The 22,993-nt window shown below is 41.4% G+C and overlaps 1 protein-coding gene across 2 annotated transcripts in view; it reads left to right on the top strand.

The window, feature by feature from the left end:
• The first annotated feature begins 15,670 nt into the window (after nucleotides 1–15,670).
• LOC110531254 (copine-9-like) overlaps nucleotides 15,671–22,993 on the top strand; it is a 77,794-nt gene continuing 70,471 nt past the window's right edge. Inside the window, exons 1-2 of one of the 2 annotated variants that reach the window (XM_036988822.1) lie at nucleotides 15,671–16,058; nucleotides 18,476–18,516. In XM_036988822.1, coding sequence (XP_036844717.1) covers nucleotides 15,979–16,058; nucleotides 18,476–18,516 — 121 coding nt within the window. In that variant the 5' untranslated portion in view covers nucleotides 15,671–15,978. The remainder of the gene's footprint in view (nucleotides 16,059–18,475; nucleotides 18,517–22,993) is intronic. The other variant, XM_036988821.1, reaches the window with a different exon arrangement.

The following is a 22,993-nucleotide window of genomic DNA, read 5'->3' as shown; positions in this document are numbered from 1 at the left end:
GGATACATTCAGCCTTCACAGAGGTTGTTACTATTTCTGTGCTCAGCATGCACCGAGAGATGCAACCGCAACACCCACTTGTGTTTCTATGCCACAGAGTGTATATCTCTGTATGTTGTGCTCAGGTTTCTGTCTAGTGTTAGTGTTAAATAATATGTATATGTTAGTGTTAATATGTCTGTGTTAGTGTTAATATGTCTGTGTTAGATATGTTTGTGTTAATATGTGTTAATGTGTGTTAATATGTATGTGTTAGTGTTAATATGTATGTGCACAGTTATGCTTGACCCTTTTGAGTGGCTTTATGATTGTCTGGTCTGTCGCTACTCTAGGGACTAATTCTCAACATATTTTCGTGCTAAAACTAGTAGCTACATCTTAAACAACGGTTCCCTCTGTGTGAATTCACACTAGTCTTATCATATGCTTCCACCTGCTGGATGGAGAAGGAACTGCAAGAATATTGTGCCTGCTAGAGATACAAAAAAGGGGCACTTCTGTTTAGTAAAACCAGGGGGCAGTATTTCATTACATCTATTTCAGGCCATGTCTGGAAACAAGTTGTCTAATCTCAGCACAAAGAACCAAATCAGCAACTCGGCAGTGGTAGAATAAGTGCCAAATTGTCATACTTGAGTAAAAGTAAAGATACCTTAGTAGACTCAAGTAAAAGTCAGTCACCAAGTGAAATACTACTGTGTAAAAGTCTCAAAGTATCTGGTTTTAAATATACTTGAGTATCAAAATTCATATTAAATGTTAAAATATACTTAAGTATCCAAACTAAATGCTATAAATCAGTAAGTACATCAGAAAGCATGATTTCCTTGTTTTTCTATTTATTGACGGGATAGCCACTTTAACACGAAGGCATCAATTACAAACAATGCCTTTGTGTTGAAGACACCCTCCAGCGTTGTTTTTACTTTTAATGTTGGAAAGCGACATCCCAAGTATAAACAGAGTAAAGTACATATTCTTTTTTTAGAAACAACTGCACACTTCAAGCAGTTGGTTTGATGGGAATTTGTGATGTCATCGTTGTCCCCTCTTGCATGACGAGCAACAGAGAACAAAAGAGTAATGGCCCCTTCCCCACTTGTGCTATGTCATAACATACCTGGACCACCTATTGAGATGTCCGTTTTGTTAAGTAAATCAGGTGTTAAATGAGGTGTAAAGGAGACTGGAGTACCACTTTAAGTGGGTCCACCAGATCAGAAGGGAAGACCAGACCACGTGTTATTTTGATGTGTGTGTGAAATGGGCCATTTTTTCCTGTCCTGCTAAGTACTTTTGGGTGTCAGGGAAAATGTATGGAGTAAAAAGTACATATTTTCTTTAGGAATGTAGTGGAGTAAAAGTAAAATAGAAAAGAAAAGTACAGACACCCTAAAAAACGACCAAATTCCTTAGAGTCTTAGACGCTATTTGATAAAGTATTGATTTTGGCCTTGAATACTAATCCTATCGAAACACATTGAAAAACACATTCATAAATGGCAAAATGGAAAGTAAAAAAAATGTATCATATGTTTTGAAGTTTCTGTCCTAAATCTAGAGATATAAAAAAAAAATGTACACATATTTAACTCCTTTTTATCCTGGTAGGCACAAAACTACCTTCATACATCCATTATTTAAAATAACAACCTGTACTGGTTACCTTCAGACGAGGCCCGACACTTGTGGGGGTCGTAACCATCAGACCGTTTTTGTGAGAAGACCGAATTTGGAGATGTCTTATTGTCTGACAAACACCGCTCTAGCTCTGCCACCTTTCACCGCAGATGCGGAGGTGCGACCCTGGCAGAGGTGCGACCCTGGCGGAGGTGCGACCCTGGCGGAGGTGTGACCCTGGCGGAGGTGCGACCCTGGCGGAGGTGCGAACCTGGCGGAGGTGCTGGATTGAGACGCATCCAATTCATATAGACATATATCTGTAGCTTAAACTGATGGATTTTGTTGTTTTTTTGTTGTTGTTATGTAACAGAGATTGACGCACAAGTGCATCAATCGACTTTAGGGGTTAAGTAGTACTTGAAAGGCCCAGAGCAGTATTTCTATTTAGTTACACACTATGAGGTTGGATTAATATTGTGAAACAATGATAATGCCCGTTTAGTGTAGGAGCTGTTTGAAAAGACCAGCTCAATTTCAGCCTGTTTTGGTGGGATGGCGTTTTGGCCTGCCTGGTGACATCAACAGGCAGTACATTAGTTAATAGACCAATAATAAGAGTTCCAAACCTCTCTGCCAATAAAAAGAGTACCAAACCTCTCCGCCAATAACAGCTAGTTTTCAGTTCTTCCCTCCCCACTCAGACGAGTCCTAGACAGTCCTAGCAAAATTCTTGGTTGAAAAGTGAAACTTTGCTAAGGAGCTATTTTTGTTAATTTTAGATTTCTTTTATTGAAAACAATCACAGGAATGTACTTAATTGTTAACCAGAAATTATTTGATATTGAGGTAAAAACAGTTGCATTGGACCTTTATAGTATTTTTACTAAGTCAGGCTACTTTACACTGTCACATCTTCTCCCACTATGCCCTCTGGTGTCCATCTAACCTGTATATTCTCTCTCTCTCTCTCCCTCTCTCTCTCTCTCTCTCTCTCTCTCTCTCTCTCTCTCTCTCTCTCTCTCTCTCTCTCTCTCTCTCTCTCTCTCTCTCTCTGTGTGATTGGAGACAGGTGTGCTGGAGTCAGAGACGATCCCTACCAGCTGCAAATCGTCCCATAAATCAAGACCTCTATATATACTCATTCCTTCCACCTCCACTCTGCCAGATCGTAATCTATGCTTAGTCAGTTGTTATCCTAGCCTTTTGTCAGTTCTCAAGATCCTGTTACCCTGCTGTGCTGTTTCCCTGCCTTATACCGTTTTGTCCTCTCGTTGCAGTACTGCTCCCTGTCTCCTGTACCACGTCTCACCACCCAACCACCTTGCTCTGGACTTCACTCACCACAACCACCTGGGATTCCCCTCAGGACCTGTTTACCCTGTTCAACTCAGTCAACTACAACCTCACTCTACACTTCAGGCTTTTCTGCAACTCATCTGAGCTACCCCGGTTCTGCACTCCATATCTCTCTGTGTTACAATAAACATATTGGTTCATTCATCCCTGCTTCTGCATCTGAGTCCGCTCTTGGGTTCCCCTGTGTTCGCTCCTCGTAACAGACACCACTAACTCAGTTTTGTTAAGACTGTGACCAGAGACTACCATTTTTTCAGGTGTCTTTGAGACTGAACTCCATTTGGATATTCCATCTGTAGTTGCTCTAAACTATCAGTGACATTTCAACTACAGTTGAAGTCGGAAGTGTACATACATTTAGGTTGGAGTCATTAACTTGTTTTTCAACCACTCCACAAATGTATTGTTAACAAACTACAGATTTGGCAAGTTGGTTAGAACATCTACTTTGTGCATGACAAGTCATTGTTCCAACAATTGTTTACAGACAGATTATTTCACTTATCATTCACTGTATCACAATTCCAGTGGGTCAGAAGTTTACATACACTAAGTTGACTGCCTTTAAACAGCTTGGAAAATTCCAGAAAATTATGTCATGGCTTTAGAAGCTTCTGATAGGCTATTTGACATCATTTGAGTCAATTGGAGGTGTGGATGTATTTCAAGGCCTACCTTCGAACTCAGTGCCTCCTTGCTTGACATCATTGGAAAATCAAAAGAAATTCTGAAGGTACCACGTTCATCTGTACAAACAATAGTACGCAAGAATAAACACCATGGGACCACGCAGCCGCCATACCGCTCAGGAAGGAGAAGCGTTCTGTCTCCTGGAGATGAACGTACTTTGGTGCGAAAAGTGCAAATCAATCCCAGAACAACAGCAAATGACCTTGTGAAGATGCTGGTGGAAACAGGTACAAAAGTATCTATATCCACAGCAAAACAAGCCCTATATCGACATAACCTGAAAGGCTGCTCAGCAAGAAAGAAGCCACTGCTCTAAAACCGCCATAAAAAAGACAGACTACGGTTTGCAACTGCACATGGGGACAAAGATTGTACTTTTTGGAGAAATGTCCTCTGGTCTGATGAAACAAAAATAGAACTGTTTGGCCATAATGACCATCATGTTTGGAGGAAAAAGTGGGAGTCTTGCAAGCCGAAGAACACCATCTCAACCGTGAAGCACGGGCGTGGCAGCATCATGATGTGGGGGTGCTTTGCTGCAGGAGGGACTGGTGCTCTTCACAAAATAGATGGCATCATGAGGCAGGACAATTATGTGGATATAGTGAAGTAGTTAGAGTAGTTAGAGTATTGGACTAGTAACTGAAAGGTTGCAAGTTCAAACCCCTGAGCTGACAAGGTACAAATCTGTCGTTCTGCCCTTGAACAGGCAGTTAACCCACTGTTCCTAGGCTGTCATTGAAAAAAATAATTTGTTCTTAACTGACTTGCCTAAAGGTAAAATAAGAAATAAACTGGGCTGGGCCAATTTATTTGTCAATTTTCTAAATTGAAATAAAATATAAAGGTGACTCTGGAAGTAGTCTTAGGGGATGTTTATTAGGTTGCATAAACATGAGGAGTACTCCCCCCGACACAAACACACACACAATTTTGGCCAGATCGTTTTTTTGTTGAAAACGTAAATAAGGATAATAGGTTGCTGCTGCTGGTCAGTCTGTGAGAAAGGCATGCTGCCTCTGACTGGGGAGAGTAACAGGCTTGCTTGAGCCTACTGCCTGAGATTCAGAGAAACAGCCTTTCTCTAATTCCTTGGCCTGCTAGAAATCAGTTGGTGAAAAGTTTATATACTACCAAAGTTGTCTTTGAACTCACAAAATTGAGCCCAGTATAACCGTTACCATAGATACCACTCACACGCGAGATGCAAGTAACACTTTACTTGACACACCACGGTTATAACCATGTCATAATATGGCATAACAGCTGACATAACCTGTCATAATATGGTCATAACACTGTCATGACATATATTTAGACCTGTTGTGACATATATTATGTTATTTTATGGCTGGTTATGACACCTACATAAGGGTGTCAAAACCCCCAAAACCTACCACACAAGGCAAAACATTCCATTACACCGTAGCCTCCGTATCAACAGTATGTTTGTTATAAAACATTTTCTGTTCATTGACCATATAAAATTTTAATTGAATTGCGCACACATTGATGTCAGTCATGCACCTACCCCAATGTTCTGTTAGTGATGACTGGGATGAATGCAGGAGCAGATTTCAGGAGCAGGACAAGACACCCTCTTTTTGTCTGATGACTGATATAAGGGTCATGTATGTGGGTGATGGTTATGATGGTCATAATGCTTCTTCACAGTGTCATAAAGTTATTTAAAATATGATGAAAAAAACATGTAAATAATTCATTACAACAACAAAAGATTTAAGAAACAAACTTTCAAACGAAAGGAAACATCTTCTGGGTTTTGACACTGTTATGTAGGTGTCATATAACCAGCTATAAAATAACAATATATGTCACAACAGGTGTAAACATGAGGGTCACGACAGTGTTATGACAGTGTTTTCACCATATTATGACAGGTTATTGCAAGAATGTCAGATGTTATGACATATTATGACATGGTTATGACTGTGTCATAGCAGGGTGTCAAGTAAAGTGTTACAGAGATACGCATATCCTCACTTTGAAAAACATTCATTTCTATATAATTCTTATTCGTTGATGAATTGACCATGTTAAATGTGACTACTTCTTTATTTGTTACAAGTTAGCTCACAGAATGAAGTGTTTATTATGAAGAGAGAGGAGAGAAAGACAGAAGCTATTGCTTCGTTCTCCTTACAAGCCTTGCACAACTTTTTTTCCCTTCACAAACCACGGCCTCTGAGGACCGGGCCAAACCAAAATCATAATTGGCTGCGGGTGGATCAAATCATAAAATGAGGAATTTAATAGACATGTGTAGTTTAAAGCCACATGAAGCCAGTAGCTACGGTTGGAAAATCATTTCTAATCCCTCAAATTCATCATGGTATATTATTGAGGGGGTAAAATTGGCCTCTCTTTTCCCCTGAAAGTTGCACGCCTGCATCATACACTGTCAACTTTCCTCAAAATCACAGTGGATTTTTTAAGTTTGCCCTAAAGGAGCCATGGTAATTCTTTGTTATCCCTGTGTTTGACTTTGCCAGTCCAGGGCAAGTAACCACAAGGCATAACAGAGTAGGAGTTCTGATCTAGAATCAGTTTAGTCTTAAAACATAATGAATAAGATTATATGGACAGATCCTAGATCAGCAATCCTACTCTGAGAGGCTTTGTGGATACGAGCCCAGGTGTTGTCTGTGAGGATGTTGATGCTGGTGATACAGAATCTGAAGATGTAAGCACACTATCAGAGACGTACTTAGTTTTTTTAATGTATTATTTCTTACATTGTTAGCCTAGAAAATCTTAAGTGTTATTACATACAGCCGGGAAGAACTATTGGATATCAGAGCGACGTCAATTTACCAGCACTACATCCTGTATTACGACTTCCCCCGAAGCGGATACTTTGTCCGCACCACCCAGGGCATTTGAACTGATCCCAGAGGCCTACCAAAAACAACGCTGCTGGTGAAGAAGTAGATGGAGCGGTCTTCTGGTCAGGCTTTGGAGGCTCACACACCACCCACCGCTTCTGAGTATATTACTCGCTAATGTCCAGTCCCTAGATAACAAGGTCGACGAAATTAGGGCAAGGGTTGCTTTCCAGAGAGACATCAGGGATACTCTGACATACTCTGATTCACAGAAACATGGCTCTCTCGGGATATGCTGTCGGAGTCGGTAAAGCCACCCGGATTCTTGGAGCGTCGCACCGACAGGAATACACATCTCTCCGGGAAGAAGAAGGGCAAGGGTGTATATTTCATGATTAATGACTCATGTTGTAATTGTAACAAAATACAGGAACTCAAGTCCTTTTGTTCACCTGACCTTGAAATCATCACAATCAAATGCCGACCGTATTATATTCTAAGATAATTCTCTTCCCTTATTGTCACAGCCGTGCATATCCCCCCTCAAAGCGATACCACAACAGCTCTCAATAAACTTCACTGGACTTTATGCAAACTGGAAACCGTATATCCCGAGGATGCATTTCTTGTAGCTGGGGACTTTAACAAAGCTAATTTGAGAACAGGGCTACCTAAATTCTATCAGCATATCGTCTGTAGTACTCACACTGGAAAAACACTGGACCACTATTACCTCGCCCGCCCTCCTTTCGACAAATCTGACCACGACTCCATTTTGCTCCTCCCTTCCTATAGGCAGAAACTCAAACAGGTAGCACCCATTCTAAGGACTATTCAACGCTGGTCTGACCAATCAGAATCAACACTTCAAGATTGTTTTGATCACACGTATTGGGATATGTTTTGGGTAGCCTCAGAGAATAATATCGATGTATACGCTGAGTCGGTGAGTGAGTTTATAAGGAAGTGTATAAGAGATGTTGCACCCACTGTGACTATAAAAACCTATCCTAACCAGAAACCATGGATAGATGGCGGCATTCGCACAAAACTGAAAGCATGGACCGCCGCATTTAACCATGGAAAGGCGACTAGGAATACGGCCGAATACAAACAAGCAAAATGTGAGTATAGAGACAAAGTGAAGTCACAATTCAACGGACACAAGATGCATGTGGCAGGATTTACAGACAATCACGGACTACAAATGGAAACCAACCACTTCACGGACACCGACGTCTTGCTCCAAGACAAACTAAACATCTTCTTTAACCGCTTTGAGGATAATACAGTGCCACCGATGTGGTCCGATACCAAGGACTGTGGGCTCTCCTTCTCCGTGGCCGACGTGAGTAAGACATTTAAACGTGTTAACCCTCGCAAGGCTGCCGGCTCAGACGGCATCCCTAGCCGCGTCATCAGAGCATGTGCAGACCAGCTGGCTGGTGTGTTTACGGATATATTTAATCTCTCCTTATCCCAGTCTGTTGTCCCCACATGCTTCAATATGACCACAATTGTTCCTGTACCCAAGAATGCAAAGGTAACTGAACTAAATGACTATCGCCAAGTGCTTTGAGAGACTAGTCAAGGATCCACCTCCACCTTATCTGTCACCCTAGACCCACTTCAATTTGCTTACCGCCCCAATAGGTCCACAGACGATGCAATCGCCATCACACTTCCCTATCCCATCTGGACAAGAGGATTACCTATGTAAGAATTCTGCTCATTGACTACAGCTCAGCAGTCAACACCACAGTACCCTCTGTTAGATTCTGGGTTAAACTTGGAACATTGTTATACTAGTGACATGATACATCAGGAGTAATACTATAGTATGAGGAGTGATAGAGACTGGTTTTTACATCAGAAGTTAATGGCTATCTGTAGGAGCCAGATGGCTTTGGAATGTGCTGGGTAGAGGTGAGGCAGTCATGGGAGTGCTATAGGTGATACGGGTGAAGAGCTTTTGATTAGGCACCTTAAGGGAGGAGGAGCGGTTTATTACCCCATCACTTCATCTCGGAGTGTGGTGTCAGGAATTTAACCTCTCACTCAATGTCAAAAATCAAAGAAGACGATTGTGGACTTCAGGAAACAGCAAAGGGAGCACCCCCCCCCCCTTATCCACATCGACATGACAGCAGTGAAGAAGGTGGAAAATTTCAAGTTCCTCGGGGTACACATCACGGACAAACTGAAATGGTCCACCCACACAGACAGTGTGGTGAAGAAGGCACAACAGTACCTCTTCAACCTCAGGAGGCTGAAGAAAGTTGGCTTGTCACCTAAAACCCTCACACACTTTTACAGATGCACAATAAAGGGCATCCTGTATCACTGCCTGGTACGGGGGGGGGGGGGGGGGGGTCTGCACAACGCATCACAGGGGCAGGATACCTACAGCACCCAATGTCACAGGAAGGCCAAAATGATCTTCAAATCTTCAAGGACAACAACTACCCGAGCAGCCATCACTAGCACAGAGAGACTGCTGCCTACATAGACTTGAAATCACTGGCCACTTTAATAAATGGAACACTAGTCACTTTAATAATGCCACTTATATTTACAATATTTACATATCTTGCATTACTCATCTCATGTGTATATACTGTATTCTGTGCTATCTAAATTATCTTAGACGATGCCGCTCTGACATTGGTCATCCACATATTTATATGTATATATTCTTATTCCATTCCTTTACTTAGATGTGTGTGTATTAGGTATCTGTTGTGGAATTGTTATTACTTAATTGATATTGCTGCACTGTCAAATCAAATCAAATGTATTCATAAAGCCCTTCTTACATCAGCTGATATATCAAAGTGCTGTACAGAAACCCAGCCTAAAACCCCATACAGCAAGCAATGCAGGTGTAGAAGCACGGGTTGTGAGACTCTGCTGGAGAGCTCGTCACTCTGTCGGAACTAGAAGCACAAGCATTTCGCTACACTCGCAATAACATCTGATAAACATGTGTATGTGGCCAATAACATTGGATTTGATTTGTCTTGTCGGCTCATTCCCATGCAGTCCCCTCCAGCTCTTCTGTGTCCTAGAACTGGTGCCTTCATAAGCAACCCACAGTAGATCTGAGATCTTCTAGACCCCTGGGCTGTCTGAACTCCTCCCCAGAGATGGGCAGTGCTTGCATGGAATGGAAGAAAAAAAAAGTATTTGATTATACAGCGCATTCGGAAAGTTTTCAGACACCTTGACTTTTTCCACATTTTGTTACATTACAGCCTTATTCTAAATTGGAATACAATTTTTTTTAATCATAAATCTGCACTCAATACCCCATAAGGACAAAGCAAAAACAGGTTTTTAGAAACATTTTGTAAAATTAATGAAAACCTTTACTCAGTACTTTGTTGAAGCACCTTTGGCAGCGATTACAGCCTTGAGTCTTCTTGGGTATGATGCTACAAGCTTGGCACACCTGTATTTGGAGAATTTCTCCCATTCTTCGCTGCAGATTCTCTCAAGCTCTGTCAGGTTGGATGGGGAGCATCGCTGCACAGCTATTTTCAGGCCTCCCCAGTGATGTTTGATCAGGTTCATGTCTGGGCTCTGGTTGGACCAACTCAAGGAAATTCAGAGACTTGTTCCAAAGCCACTCCTGCGTTGTCTTGGCTGTGTGGTTAGGGTCGTTGTCCTGTTGGAGGACCCCAGTCTGAGGTCCTGAGCAGGTTTTCATCAAAATATTTCTGTACTTTGCTCAGTTCATCTTTCCTTCGATCCTGACTAGTCTCCCAGTCCCTGCCGCTGAAAAGCATCCGTAGGGATGGTGCCAGGTTTCCTCCAGAATGCTTGGCATTCGGGCCAAAGAGTTCGATCTCGGTTTCATCAGACCCGAGAATCTTGTTTTTCTTGGTCTGAGAGTTCTTTAGGTGCCTTTTGCCAAATTCCAATGTTTAAAAACCTCTTTTCACTTTGTCATTATGTGGTATTGTGTGTAGATTATTGAGAATTATTTTAAAAATGTAATCCATTTTAGAATAAGGCTGTAACGTAACGTAAGAGGTCTGAATAATTTCTGAATGCACTGTAGATAGATATACCATCAAATGTTTCACACTCCAGTATCATGCTGTGAATGGCATCAAATCATTATAATGCAATAAATTGCTAACTTATTTCAGCATAGAATACTTGAAAATGTGGGTGTGTGTGGGATTGACACTTGATTTAGGAATCGGCGCTAGTTTTGCTTTGCTAAACGCACACAATGTTGTCAGTGATGGGGGTGGGGGGTGGGGGGGGGGTTGAGATGGTTCTTAAAGGATTATGGAATCTAGGTTCTGTGTGGGAGTTCCTGTCCCTCTGGGCACAGATGTAATTTCAACGTCTAATTTAGGTTTACATTTGGTTGAGATGTCAACTAACGTGAATTCAACCAACAAATGTCACTGCGTCATTGGATTTAGGTTAACAGTTGGGAGAAAAGCGTAATATTTGTTGTTGAAATTATGTGGAAACTATGATGATGCAACCAGTTTTTGCCAGGTAGGGTGGCACTATCTTATGAATAACTAGAGTAAGCCAGAAAGGCCCCCGCCCACCAATAGAACTCAGTGCAGCCAATAGAACTCAGTGCAGCCAATAGAACATAGTGCAGCCAACAGAACCCAGTGCAGCCAACAGAACCCAGTGCAGCCTACAGAACCCAGTGCAGCCAACAGAACCCAGTGCAGCCAACAGAACCCAGTCCAGCATTTGTACATTGCTTCATTAATTCTGACTCACAAGCTCCACTCTCTATCTCAGTCCTGCCCATTATACACTTAATGCCTGATTGCACCTTACCTTGTTGTGTGGGGTGTGTGTGTGTGTGGGGTGGGGGGTGGGGGGGGGGGGGGGGGGGGGGTGTACTTCAGTATCTACCCTGTGGAGATTGTAGTGGAGTGCCCTATTTTGAGCATCCAAACTGGCCTAATCGGTACTAGACATTTAGCTGGATTGAAGCCTTAAAACATCTGTGGGTTGGTGTTTGGGAACAGATATATGATATAACGTGATGAATAGTGACTTTAACTGATGAGAACTCCAGGCTATTCTCTGAGCTGACAACTGCCCATGTAGCCAGTATGAATTTGACTCCAGCAAGACTCCTGTTATGGATGTGGTTGCATTGCAAGAGTGCATAGGATGATGAGGACAATAAGGACCAGGGATAGTCTTTCTCCCTGCAGTGTTGATAGGGAATTAGGCCACTGTGGAACATTGTTTACCTCCTCTGTCAGGGCTAAGAACTAGCTGGTGCACTGGCATCTCAAGGGTATAAGAACCCCACCAGCCTTTTGTTGGCAGGTGTACTGACAATAACTTAACACCTGGGTTCTCTCTTCCCTTGCTAGCCCCTGGTCTGTGAGAGGAAAACTAAACAGGAATCCACCCGGAGGACAATTAAATCTCCCAGCAGACAGATGTAGCCAGTGAGGCCAAAGCAGAGTTTATCATTCTGTCACCCTGCAAGATATAGAGGCTCCCAAAAAAGAGAAAAGTGGAAAATGGGCAGGTAACTATGTCCTCTCCCTCTTTTACTACCCTACCCTAAACTGTCGTTCTCTCTCTCTCCCCCTCTCTCTTTCTCCCTCAGTTAATTTTTTTGGCGTGAAGAATTTCAATTTTTGCATGATCAGCTGCCAAATTGAGTGTGCACACAGCCAGCAGGTATAAATAACATCTATCCGTCTTCATTTGCTCACGTCAGCGACTGGAGCAAAGATACCATCACATTCACTGTCAATTAGAGCTGAAGTGGACTAAGGATGAGGGAGTGTATTATTATTCTATTCAATACAACAATATGTCATCTTGTTTGTGTATGTCATTAAATGGGTCCGGGTGGTCAGAGGTTTATCTTCCGTCTCTTATTTTCCTATTTTAGTGAGGTCTAATTGATTATGTCTGTCTGATTGCTTGTAGCAGTGAATCATTTCAACAACACTGCTCACTACACCTCTCTGTAATTGATTAAGTGAGAACTAAATTGTTTTCGTGTTCCTTGTTTGAACACTCGGCTACTTCAAAAATAAATAACTCATACAGGGAAACGCATCATCTCTAATGATGGATGTGATTAGATTTTTCCCCCTACTGCAGCCAGTGCTTCTGGAAAACTTTATTTTTCATCCTCAAACCTTCCCTTCATCTTTGGGGTGGCAGGTAGCCTAGTGGTTAGAGTGTTGGGCCAGTAACCAAAAGAGTTGTTGGATTGACTCCCCGAGCTGACATAGATAAAAATCTGTCGTTCTGCCCCTGAACAAGGCAGAAAACCCACTGGTCCCCAGTGGCCGTCATTGTAAATAAGAATTTGTTCTTAACCAACTTTCCTAGTTAAAAAAATTATCCTGAGACTTACCATTTATTTTCATCCTCAAACCTTCCCTTTACCTTCATCCTCAAAACCCATTTTAGCTGGGGTGGCAGGTAGCCTAGTGGTTAGAGCATTGGACTAGTAATCAATAGTTTGCAAGATCAAATCCCTGAACTGCCAAGGTAAAATCTGTTGTTCTGCCCCTGAAAAAGGCAGTTAATCCACTGTTCCAAGGCCATAATTGAAAATAATAATTTGTTCTTAACTGACTTGCCAAGTTAAATAAAAGGTAAAAAATACTTAAACCTTCCCTTTACCTTCATCCTCAAACCTTCCCTTAATCTTCATCCTCAAACCTTCCCTTAATCTTCATCCTCAAACTTTCCCTTAATCTTCATCCTCAAACCTTCCCTTTATTTTCACCCTCAAACTTTCCCCTTATTTTCACCCTCAAACCTTCCCTTTATTTTCACCCTCAAACCTTCCCTTTATCTTCATCCTCAAACCTTCCCTTAATCTTCATCCTCAAACCTTCCCTTAACTTCATCCTCAAACCTTCCCTTTATTTTCACCCTCAAACCTTCCCTTTATATTCATCCTCAAACCTTCCCTTTAGCTTCATCCTCAAACCTTCCCTTTACCTTCATCCTCAAACCTTCCCTTAATCTTCATCCTCAAACCTTCCCTTTATCTTCATCCTCAAACTTTCCCTTTATTTTCATCCTCAAACCTTCCCTTTATTTTCATCCTCAAACCTTCCCTTTATCTTCATCCTCAAACCTTCCCTTTATTTTCATCCTCAAACCTTCCATTTACCTTCATCCTCAAACCTTCCCTTTATCTTCATCCTCAAACCTTCCCTTAATCTTCATCCTCAAACCTTCCCTTAACTTCATCCTCAAACCTTCCCTTTATTTTCACCCTCAAACCTTCCCTTTATATTCATCCTCAAACCTTCCCTTTATCTTCATCCTCAAACCTTCCCTTTACCTTCATCCTCAAACCTTCCCTTAATCTTCATCCTCAAACCTTCCCTTTATCTTCATCCTCAAACCTTCCCTTTATTTTCATCCTCAAACCTTCCCTTTATTTTCATCCTCAAACCTTCCCTTTATCTTCATCCTCAAACCTTCCCTTTATATTCATCCTCAAACCTTCCCTTTACCTTCATCGTCAAACCTTCCCTTTATCTTCATCCTCAAACCTTCCCTTTAACTTCATCCTCAAACCTTCCCTTTCTCTTCATCGTCAAACCTTCCCTTTACCTTCATCCTCAAACCTTCCCTTAAGCTTCATCCTCAAACCTTCCCTTAATCTTCATCCTCAAGCCTTCCCTTTAGCTTCATCCTCAAACCTTCCCTTTGGGTTCCATTGGGGCAAAGGATGTGGTAAGAACAGAACACACACAACTGGGCCTTCTCTCTGCCTCTCTCAGTTGAAGCTCCATCCCTTCCCAGTGTCAGGACTTATAATGGACCCCAAGTCGGGTGGGTTTCCATTCTAAAGGTTTGCTGTCCCTGAGGCAATCTTACCCGATTATAAAAACAACCTACTGTCAAAAAAGTGGCTGGATTCAATTAAACCGTCTTACATGTTTGTGTATTTGTTTATCAAGAATTTGGTGTAAGCAGAAAAAAAGGCAAACATGATTCTAGTAAATTCCACTGTGATCCATAACTCTAACTACCTCTGAGACTAGGTTGCCTTAGCCCCAGAATGTACTCTTAAGGAATGTAGACAAGCCTTCTGTTCATCCACAAGGTCCAATGACTTTATATCCCACTGGGCACAGACGTCAATTCAACGTCTATTCCACGTTGGTTCAACTAAAATTTGTTGAAATGATGTGGAAACAACATTGATTCAACCAGTGTGTGCCCAGTGGGATGTTATTTTCAGAGTTAGACTGGCTCTGGGAGTCAAAACAGCCAAATACTCCATCTAAACGCAAATCGATTCTCAATTGTGATATGGTTCTAGAAACATACTTTCATATCACATCAAAATAATTTCACAAATGCAAAATAAACATTTACTGTAGACTGTTTTAACAGGTGTTTGGAGCATGCTAGATAGCTAATTAGCGCAGGTAGTCAATCACCTCTGTCTTTCGTGTGTCTTCTGTCTGTCTTCGGTAAACACACACTGTAACATGGAGATATGGCCGTGAGTGAACACTAACCCTATACAAACAACCCACTGGGCACCGACATCCATTCAACATCTATTTCACGTTGGTTCAACCTAATTTAATTGAAATGACGTGGAAACAACATTGATTCAACCAGTGTGTGCCCAATGGGAAAACGCACAGTCTGCATTACTGGGGCTACATTTACACAGGCAGCCCAATTCTGATTTTTTTCTTTCACTAGTTGGTCTTTTGACCAACCAGATCAGCTCTGTAAAGGATCTCAAGTGAAAAGATCTGATGTGATTGGTCAAAAGACCAATTAGTGGGAATAAGATCAGAACCGGGCTTGCCTGTATAAACACAGACTAGGTGGCCTGTTTTGGTAGAGGGAAATTATAAATAATTCAAGCTACTAAATAATAAGTTCTCAGATGAACAAATGTGTTTCAGAATTAGACTTATTTTAGTTCTGTATCCAGGACAAAAATAACCAACATTTGAATATGCCTTTGTTGCTTAATTATACAGGATACAATGACGACTGTCTGTTCGTGTCAATCAACGCAATAATTTTAAAATGTGTGAAACAATAAATATATCAAATAAACAAACGCATTCAAGGTTGAAATGATGTCAGCGAAAGAAACAAATACAATATTTCCAAAGAAATACCTTCAGCAAAAGTGCATACTGTGCTTCTAACACCACCTGTCGAAAGCACTGGAGGAATATAAATTGAAGGGAATCCATCGGTACCGAGAGGCACGCGCTTCAGTCCTCCTCTAAGCTACACGGTGGCGTAAAGGATAAATTGCTTTTCTCTCCAACGCAATGTCTTTAATCTACGACGCGCTTCTTTCCAAAACTCAATGAAGACAGATATGTCTCTACCGCTAACTTGTGGTCTGATTTAAGTTAATGGTCGATAATATTCTTGAGATATTTCATCAGAATAGCTTGACACGTGCAAATTTAAAGAGATAAACTTCAGAGTCGCGATGATGGCATCAATAGGGGAGTTTGATCCGCTGAACAACATCGTTCCTGCTACTAAAATAGAAGTTACCGTGTCATGCAGGTAAGGTCATGAATGTATGATGAAATGTAAAATTACAGGACGATGTCTTCTATAAAGTGAAAGGTCTTGTATTGAAATTATTTCACAACATGCAGATGAGATGTGTGCTAATATTTGATTATCATTATTTGATTGTCATTATTTATAGCACATGTTCTGTGTTAACAAGTTACTTAAGTTTGCATACCAAGTTAGATATCGCTGAATTTAGTCAACATTTTTAGAATCTCAAGCATCCAGTAGAAGTATGATAAAACTATTGTTTCACCTCTTGCATACCTATTAACGTCTTTCCTGATACACCTTCGAAGGTGTGCCAAGATGTGACTGACTGTACATCAGCCCTGTGTAGTCAGTGATAGAGGTGCCAGGCACCAAGACTGGATAATGTTGTGGTGTGACCATTGATTAATCACCTCAAGCAGGTATAGCCTAAAACCATAAATACAATAGAGCTTGGCTACTCTACATGTGTGGAATGTATATACCCACATTTTGCACCTTATTGTCTTCATGAACATGTCTGCCATTATATCCTCTAAATACAGTACCTCAATAATAAGCAAGCTCCTCTACGTACCTCTGCACGCGGCCCGCAATAGCATCTTTTGCCTGTTGTTGCCCCCACAGTAAAATGTTTCATCACATCAGTTTGCAGTGTGCATAAATGCCCTGGCACTGTATATAATCTGAAAATTGTTGGGTTATTTATCAATCGATTTAGAAATAAATTCATACCACGGCAGGTCCAATATGATCTATACAGGTATTATATTATAGTATATTATAGTATGTTATAGCTCAGGAAACAAATGGACTCACTGTTTTTGGGAGACAAAATGTGAAAAATGTTCAGCTCTCTAGGTCTCAGCCGTTCCAGTGTTTTCCACAGTAGTACGTGTTTGTTTTCAGTCATGTTATTTCCCGGAAAGGTCAGTGGCAAATCACACTGAGACAGATAAATGTTGATATTGCGTAACCTACAGTACTACTGTACAAAACCAACAGCACATATAGAGGTTTCACAAGGCATCTGACAAACTAACTTGAGTTTACAAGGGGCCTCTAACACTTTGACCAGTGACGTGTGTTCATGAACTGTCAAGTAAGTCTATATCCTACATGAAAAAGATATGTATACTGTTAGCAGGTATCTATACTGTATTGTCCCTTCAGGCTGTTCAATGGTCCCTGAGACCCCTGTCACTAACCTGTAGCAACTCATCCTACTGGCCAGGTTACATTCCTCATATCTAATACAGACAGAGAATGTCATACTGTGGTTGTATTTCAAGTCTCACATTTGTTGATCAAAATTGAGAATGTGGATCTGGGATTGTGGTGGCTGTCCGTTTCTCTGTTGGAGAGCGAATTAAGAACATTTCCTCATATACTGTGCGATTATACACTATTGCCTGAGTGGTCTTTGTGTCGTCTGTCCTAAAAAAAAATGTCTCTGATGGTCAGAAATCCATGGTCACAACCCCAGCCACCACTGGCACCAAACAATAATCCTCCCTGACCCTGAATAATGAATGGATCGGCTGCTGGTGCCTCCTAGGAGATTACTAAGCCTTAATTTTGGATTTCCTCCATGCTTAGAAACGAGGATCGTTCTCTGTGAGACACATCTGCAACGTCTCCTCTTATCATATCTAATAGAACATTGCTAGGAGAATACACAATCAGGCACAGCATTGATTTAATTTGTCTGCCTCTCAACAACCCATTTCCTTTATGTGTTTTTTGCACCTGGCAAACTGCCAACCTAAAAGGAAGACCTTTGGAAAACATGTCAGCTGTGGGGCAAATGTACCTTCGCTCACTGGTCCAGAGCTCAACAGAGACCCCGTGTCTTTGTCATTTCTTTCATGGGGAATAGTTGTTTCCCCCTTTGATATAATATGAACCATGAACCCAATGGCAGTCACTCAAATACCGACTATATAGAAATTGTCCCAGGAGGCTGTCCTCATCGGCGGAGGAAAGAGTTGGTTACTATGACTGATAATGTTAAAAAACACCAAATGATGGAATTTCTCGTGGGAGAATGGTGTCGCATCCCTCCAATAGAGTTCCAGACACTTGGAGAATCTATGATGCCAAGGTGCTCTGAAGCTGTTCTGGCGGATCGTTGTGGCCCAATGTCCTATTACGACACTTTATGTTGGTTTTTCCATTATTTTGTCAGTTACCTGTATGTAATACATTTTGTTTTGATGAGGGAAAATAACAGGTGTTTAATATCACGGTGTTTTCCATGAGAAATGATGTACTAACAAGGAAACAAAGACTTCATAGAAAAATTTTCAAGTGGATGCTGCAGTGACATTGAATAGATTTTATGAGAAAGAAATGTCTGATTTAATAGTTCTTTCCCCCCCCTTCTCTCTTTCCCCTGTATGTTATTTCCATAGGGATCTTCTGCATGTGGACACATTCTCCAAGTCTGATCCTGGTATGTGTCCTTCTCCTTCATCTTTTTGAGTGAATGTTGATAAGAATGTGTGGAATTCCATGTGTATGTTCTATCTTTCCAGAATATACTCAAGTAAATTGATTTGTTTTTGTTCAGAGTTAGTTCAGGGACTGGATGTTATGAACATTCCATTAAGCACATCCTTTTATAAAGCCGTTTGTTATATCCAGATACAGGGCTTGTACAGTTACTGTATTTCTGTGTAACTGTGTAACCAACGGTTATAGATGAAGACTGTCATGACAATAAAACTCCCATCATAACCGTTTAAAACAGCTGATTGAAGACTGAGGAGCGGAGAACATTTGCGTCCTTTGCTATTCGAATGGTTACACACGTCTTTTCTGAGATTTGAAATATGACATTGGAAAAATTACAGAGATTACACGTCACAGGTTCATAGTCAGTTTTAACATCTGTTTTACTCATCATTCACTCCTATCTGTTGGTCTTCAAAGTCAGATAGGTTAACTGTAATGGGTTGCGCGTTGGTAGGCAGGGAAGTCAGGCGCAGGAGAATCGAACTAGGTATAAACAGAGTTGTTTAATCAGTGCTTCACAAAACTCCAAAACCTAATTGACAAAATAATACAAATGTGAGAACAAAACCCGTTGCGCATCAACACATAATACACAAAACATACAGTCAACCGCCATCCACCGCCCGAACAAGGAGAGGGACCGACTTCAGCGGAAGTCGACGACATTACCTTATCTGTTCCCTACATCTCAGTTTTTCACTAGTTTCTGCTTGACTCAAAAATTTGGTCTCAGAAACACAACCACAGTTGCAGTGTTATCTGTTTGACTGAAGAGTTTCTGATCTGATCAAGAGCCATGCATTTAGAGAGTTGGGACCATAGCGATCCTATTGAATTACAATTATTCTGGTTAGGACATTGGTGTTTCTGCATTAGGATGGATTTACATGACACTACAACATTCTATGGCAGCCATGTTAGCTCCACTAACATTACATGGGGGATATTTAAACAATGCTATGTAACTAAATGTCTAAAATTAGAACAATATTCAAAATTCTACAAGTTGGCCCAACTCTATAATTACATGGCTGTGATCTATTTCATGTTTAAACATTTGTTTTTACTCCTGTTCATGGCCTCTCATTTCACTTTGTTTTGAGTGTCGGATTGCTCTTTGCGGTGGGACTCGACTTATAAACTGTACAGGTCACTTTGGAACTCAGGAATGAAATAACCCTCTACTTGACCTATATTTTGTTCCGTTCTTCAAATGCTTGATACAATGCAGAAATTATTCCTGCTCTAGTGTTGCTTGGTGAACGCTACTATATGTTGGTCAACAGTCTGTCAGGTTGGGGTCAGAACAGGGTGACGGCTTTGAGCTGACAGGACAGGGCTCATGGGGATGGATGTCACCACAGCAATCCCACAGAATCAGAGACACCATGGGGCTCTGATGAAGGTGCACATTAGCAACAGGAACAGCCCCGCCAAGGTACTCAGAGATTGGGGTCTTTGATTATGAGTTTAGTGGTCCTTAATTGATTTAGGCCGCTGGTGCAGGTGCTCTGCCTAATCTCCAACTAGTTGAGAATGTGAAATGTGATATGGATGTTTTTCCTCTTCTAGTTTGTGCTATCAACTAACCAATCACATAGATTACACTTGCTGTGTGTTTGTGCATGTGTGTTTGTGTGCATGTGTGTTTGTGTGCATGTGTGTTTGTGTGCATGCTTTGTGTAAATAGAAGAATATGCTCTGAACTCATAGTAATAGATGGCTCAGACATAATAACTTTGTTCTTGTACCAATTCTTTGCCGGGGCTCTCTTTGCTATGAGAAGTTAAATAGATTGTTGCCTGCGTGTGTGTCCATGATTGAATTACCTTATGCTTTGTTTATGTACCTGTGCAATTACCCATGTGTGTCTAAGTGATTTATGTTGTGTGTGTGTGTGTGTGTGTGTGTGTGTGTGTGTTTTATGCTATTTAAATTTAATGTTAATTTTTGGCTGACCCCAATTATTCGACTGGTCGATTTTTGGCTGTTCATCGATCAAGTTTTCTTTTAGTCGAGCAGTAGCATCTCTACAGTACAGGAAAGTATTCAGACCTCTTGACCTTTTGTTACGTTGCAGCCCTATTCTAAAATGTATTAAATAAAACATTTCCTCAGCAATCAACACACAACACCCCGTAATGACAAAGCAAAACACAATTTTGGGAAATTTTTGCAAATTAAAAAAAAAACCACATAAATATCTTATTTACTTAAGTATTCAGACCCTTTGCTATGACACTCAAAATTAAGCTCAGGTGCATCTTGTTTCCATTGATCATCCTTGAGATGATTCTATAACTTAATTGGAGTCACTTGTGGTAAATTCAATTGACTGGACATTATTTGGAAAGGCACACATCTATCTATATAAGGTCCCACAGTTGACAGTGCATGTCAGAGCAAAAACCATGAGGTTGAAGGAATTGTCCGTAGAGCTCCAAGACAGGATTATGCTGAAGCACAGATCTGGGGAAGGGTACCTGACAGTTCTTAACTATGTTGACACCATTTACCAGAATGCAGCAGCCACTGCTCTCTTGATGCCATCTACCATAGTTGTATTATTATTATGCTGAAGCACAGATCTGGGGAAGGGTACCTGACAGTTCTGACACCATTTACCAGAATGCAGCAGCCACTACTCTCTTGATGCCATCTACCATAGTTTTATTATTATTATGCTGAAGCACAGATCTGGGGAAGGGTACCTGACAGTTCTGACACCATTTACCAGAATGCAGCAGCCACTACTCTCTTGATGCCATCTACCATAGTTTTATTATTATTATGCTGAAGCACAGATCTGGGGAAGGGTACCTGACAGTTCTGACACCATTTACCAGAATGCAGCAGCCACTACTCTCTTGATGCCATCTACCATAGTTTTATTACAGGTGACAAATATTTGTATTTTATTTTTGTTGGTACCTTCTACCCCTTTTTCTCCCCAATTTCCTGATGTCCAATTGGTAGTTACAGTCTTGTCCCATCGCTGCAACACCTGTACGGACTTAGGAGAGGCAGAGATCCATGCATCCTCCGAAACACGACCCTGCCAAGCCGCACTGCTTCTTGACACACTGCTCACTTAACCCGGAAGCCACGCACACCAATGTGTCAGAAGAAACACCATATATTTGGCGACCGAAGTCAGCGTGCATGTGCCCAGCAACCACAATGAGTCACTAGAGCACGATGGTACAAGGACATCCTGGCCGGCCAAACCCTCCCCTAACCTGGACGATGCTGGGCAAGTTGTTCGCCGCCTCATGGGTCTCCCGGTCACGGCCAGCTGCGACACAGCCTGGGATAAAACCTGCGTCTGTAGTGTATCCTCCAGCATTGCGATGCAGTACTTTAGACTGCTGCGCCACTCGGGACGCCTGTGCAGATGTTTTTCATCGGCATGGACTTAGGGACTAGTTAGGATTGAGGGAAAGATGAATGGAGCAAAGTACAGAGATCCTTGATGAAACCTGCTCCAGAGCGCCCAGAACCTCGGACTTGGGTGAAGGTTCACCTTCCAACAGAGCAACGACCTTAAGCACACAGCCATGACAACACAGAAGTGGCTGCGGGACAAATCTCTGAATGTCCTTGAGTGGCCCAGCCAAACCCCAGACTTGAACCCAGTTGAACATCTCTGGATAGACCTGATGAAAGTTGTGCAGCAATGCACCCCATCCAACCAGACAGAGCTTGAGAGGATCTGCAGAGAAGAATGGAAGAAACTTCCCAAATACAAGTGTGCCAAGCTTGTAGCGTCATACCCAAGAAGACTTGAGGCTGTAATCGTTACCAAAGGTGCTTCAACAAGTACTAAGAAAAGGCTCTGAATACTTATGTAAATGTGATATTTCAGTTTTTTATTTTTAATACATTTAATAAACCTGTTTTTTGTTTTGTCATTAGGGGGTATTGTGTGTAGATTGATGAGGATTTAAACAAATCAATTTTAGAATAAGGCTGTAACGTAGCAAAATGTGGAAAAAGTCAAGGGGTCTGGATAGTTTCCGAAAGCCCTGTAAATTGGCATTCCACACGAGGTTGCCAAATCCTCGCCTATTACCAGCAACTTCAGGAGAGCAACGGTAGAATCTGCTAAAGCCAGCAGGAGCGAGAGGAGGACGGTCGGGTCAGGTTAAGGTTTTTCTCTTCTGGTTATCTTGATCTCTGGCTTCCTCTTGAGTCATTTGCATCTTATTTCATCAGTGTGCTTTAAGCATCAGACAAGCTCAATACATATATTGTATTTTATTATAACACAACAAAAAAACACACCTTATGGGAAAAAAATACAAATTTAAAAATGTTGACCAATCGATTGGTCGAAAGAATAGACGACTTTCGGTTGACCAACATTTTTTTTTTTTTAGTCGGGGACAGCCCTAGTGTTCATTAATCTATTTTAG

The sequence above is a fragment of the Oncorhynchus mykiss genome, chromosome 9 (genome assembly GCF_013265735.2).
Source record: "Oncorhynchus mykiss isolate Arlee chromosome 9, USDA_OmykA_1.1, whole genome shotgun sequence".
Classification (NCBI taxonomy): Eukaryota; Metazoa; Chordata; class Actinopteri; order Salmoniformes; family Salmonidae; genus Oncorhynchus; species Oncorhynchus mykiss.
This window is presented reverse-complemented; position numbering and strand designations above follow the sequence as displayed.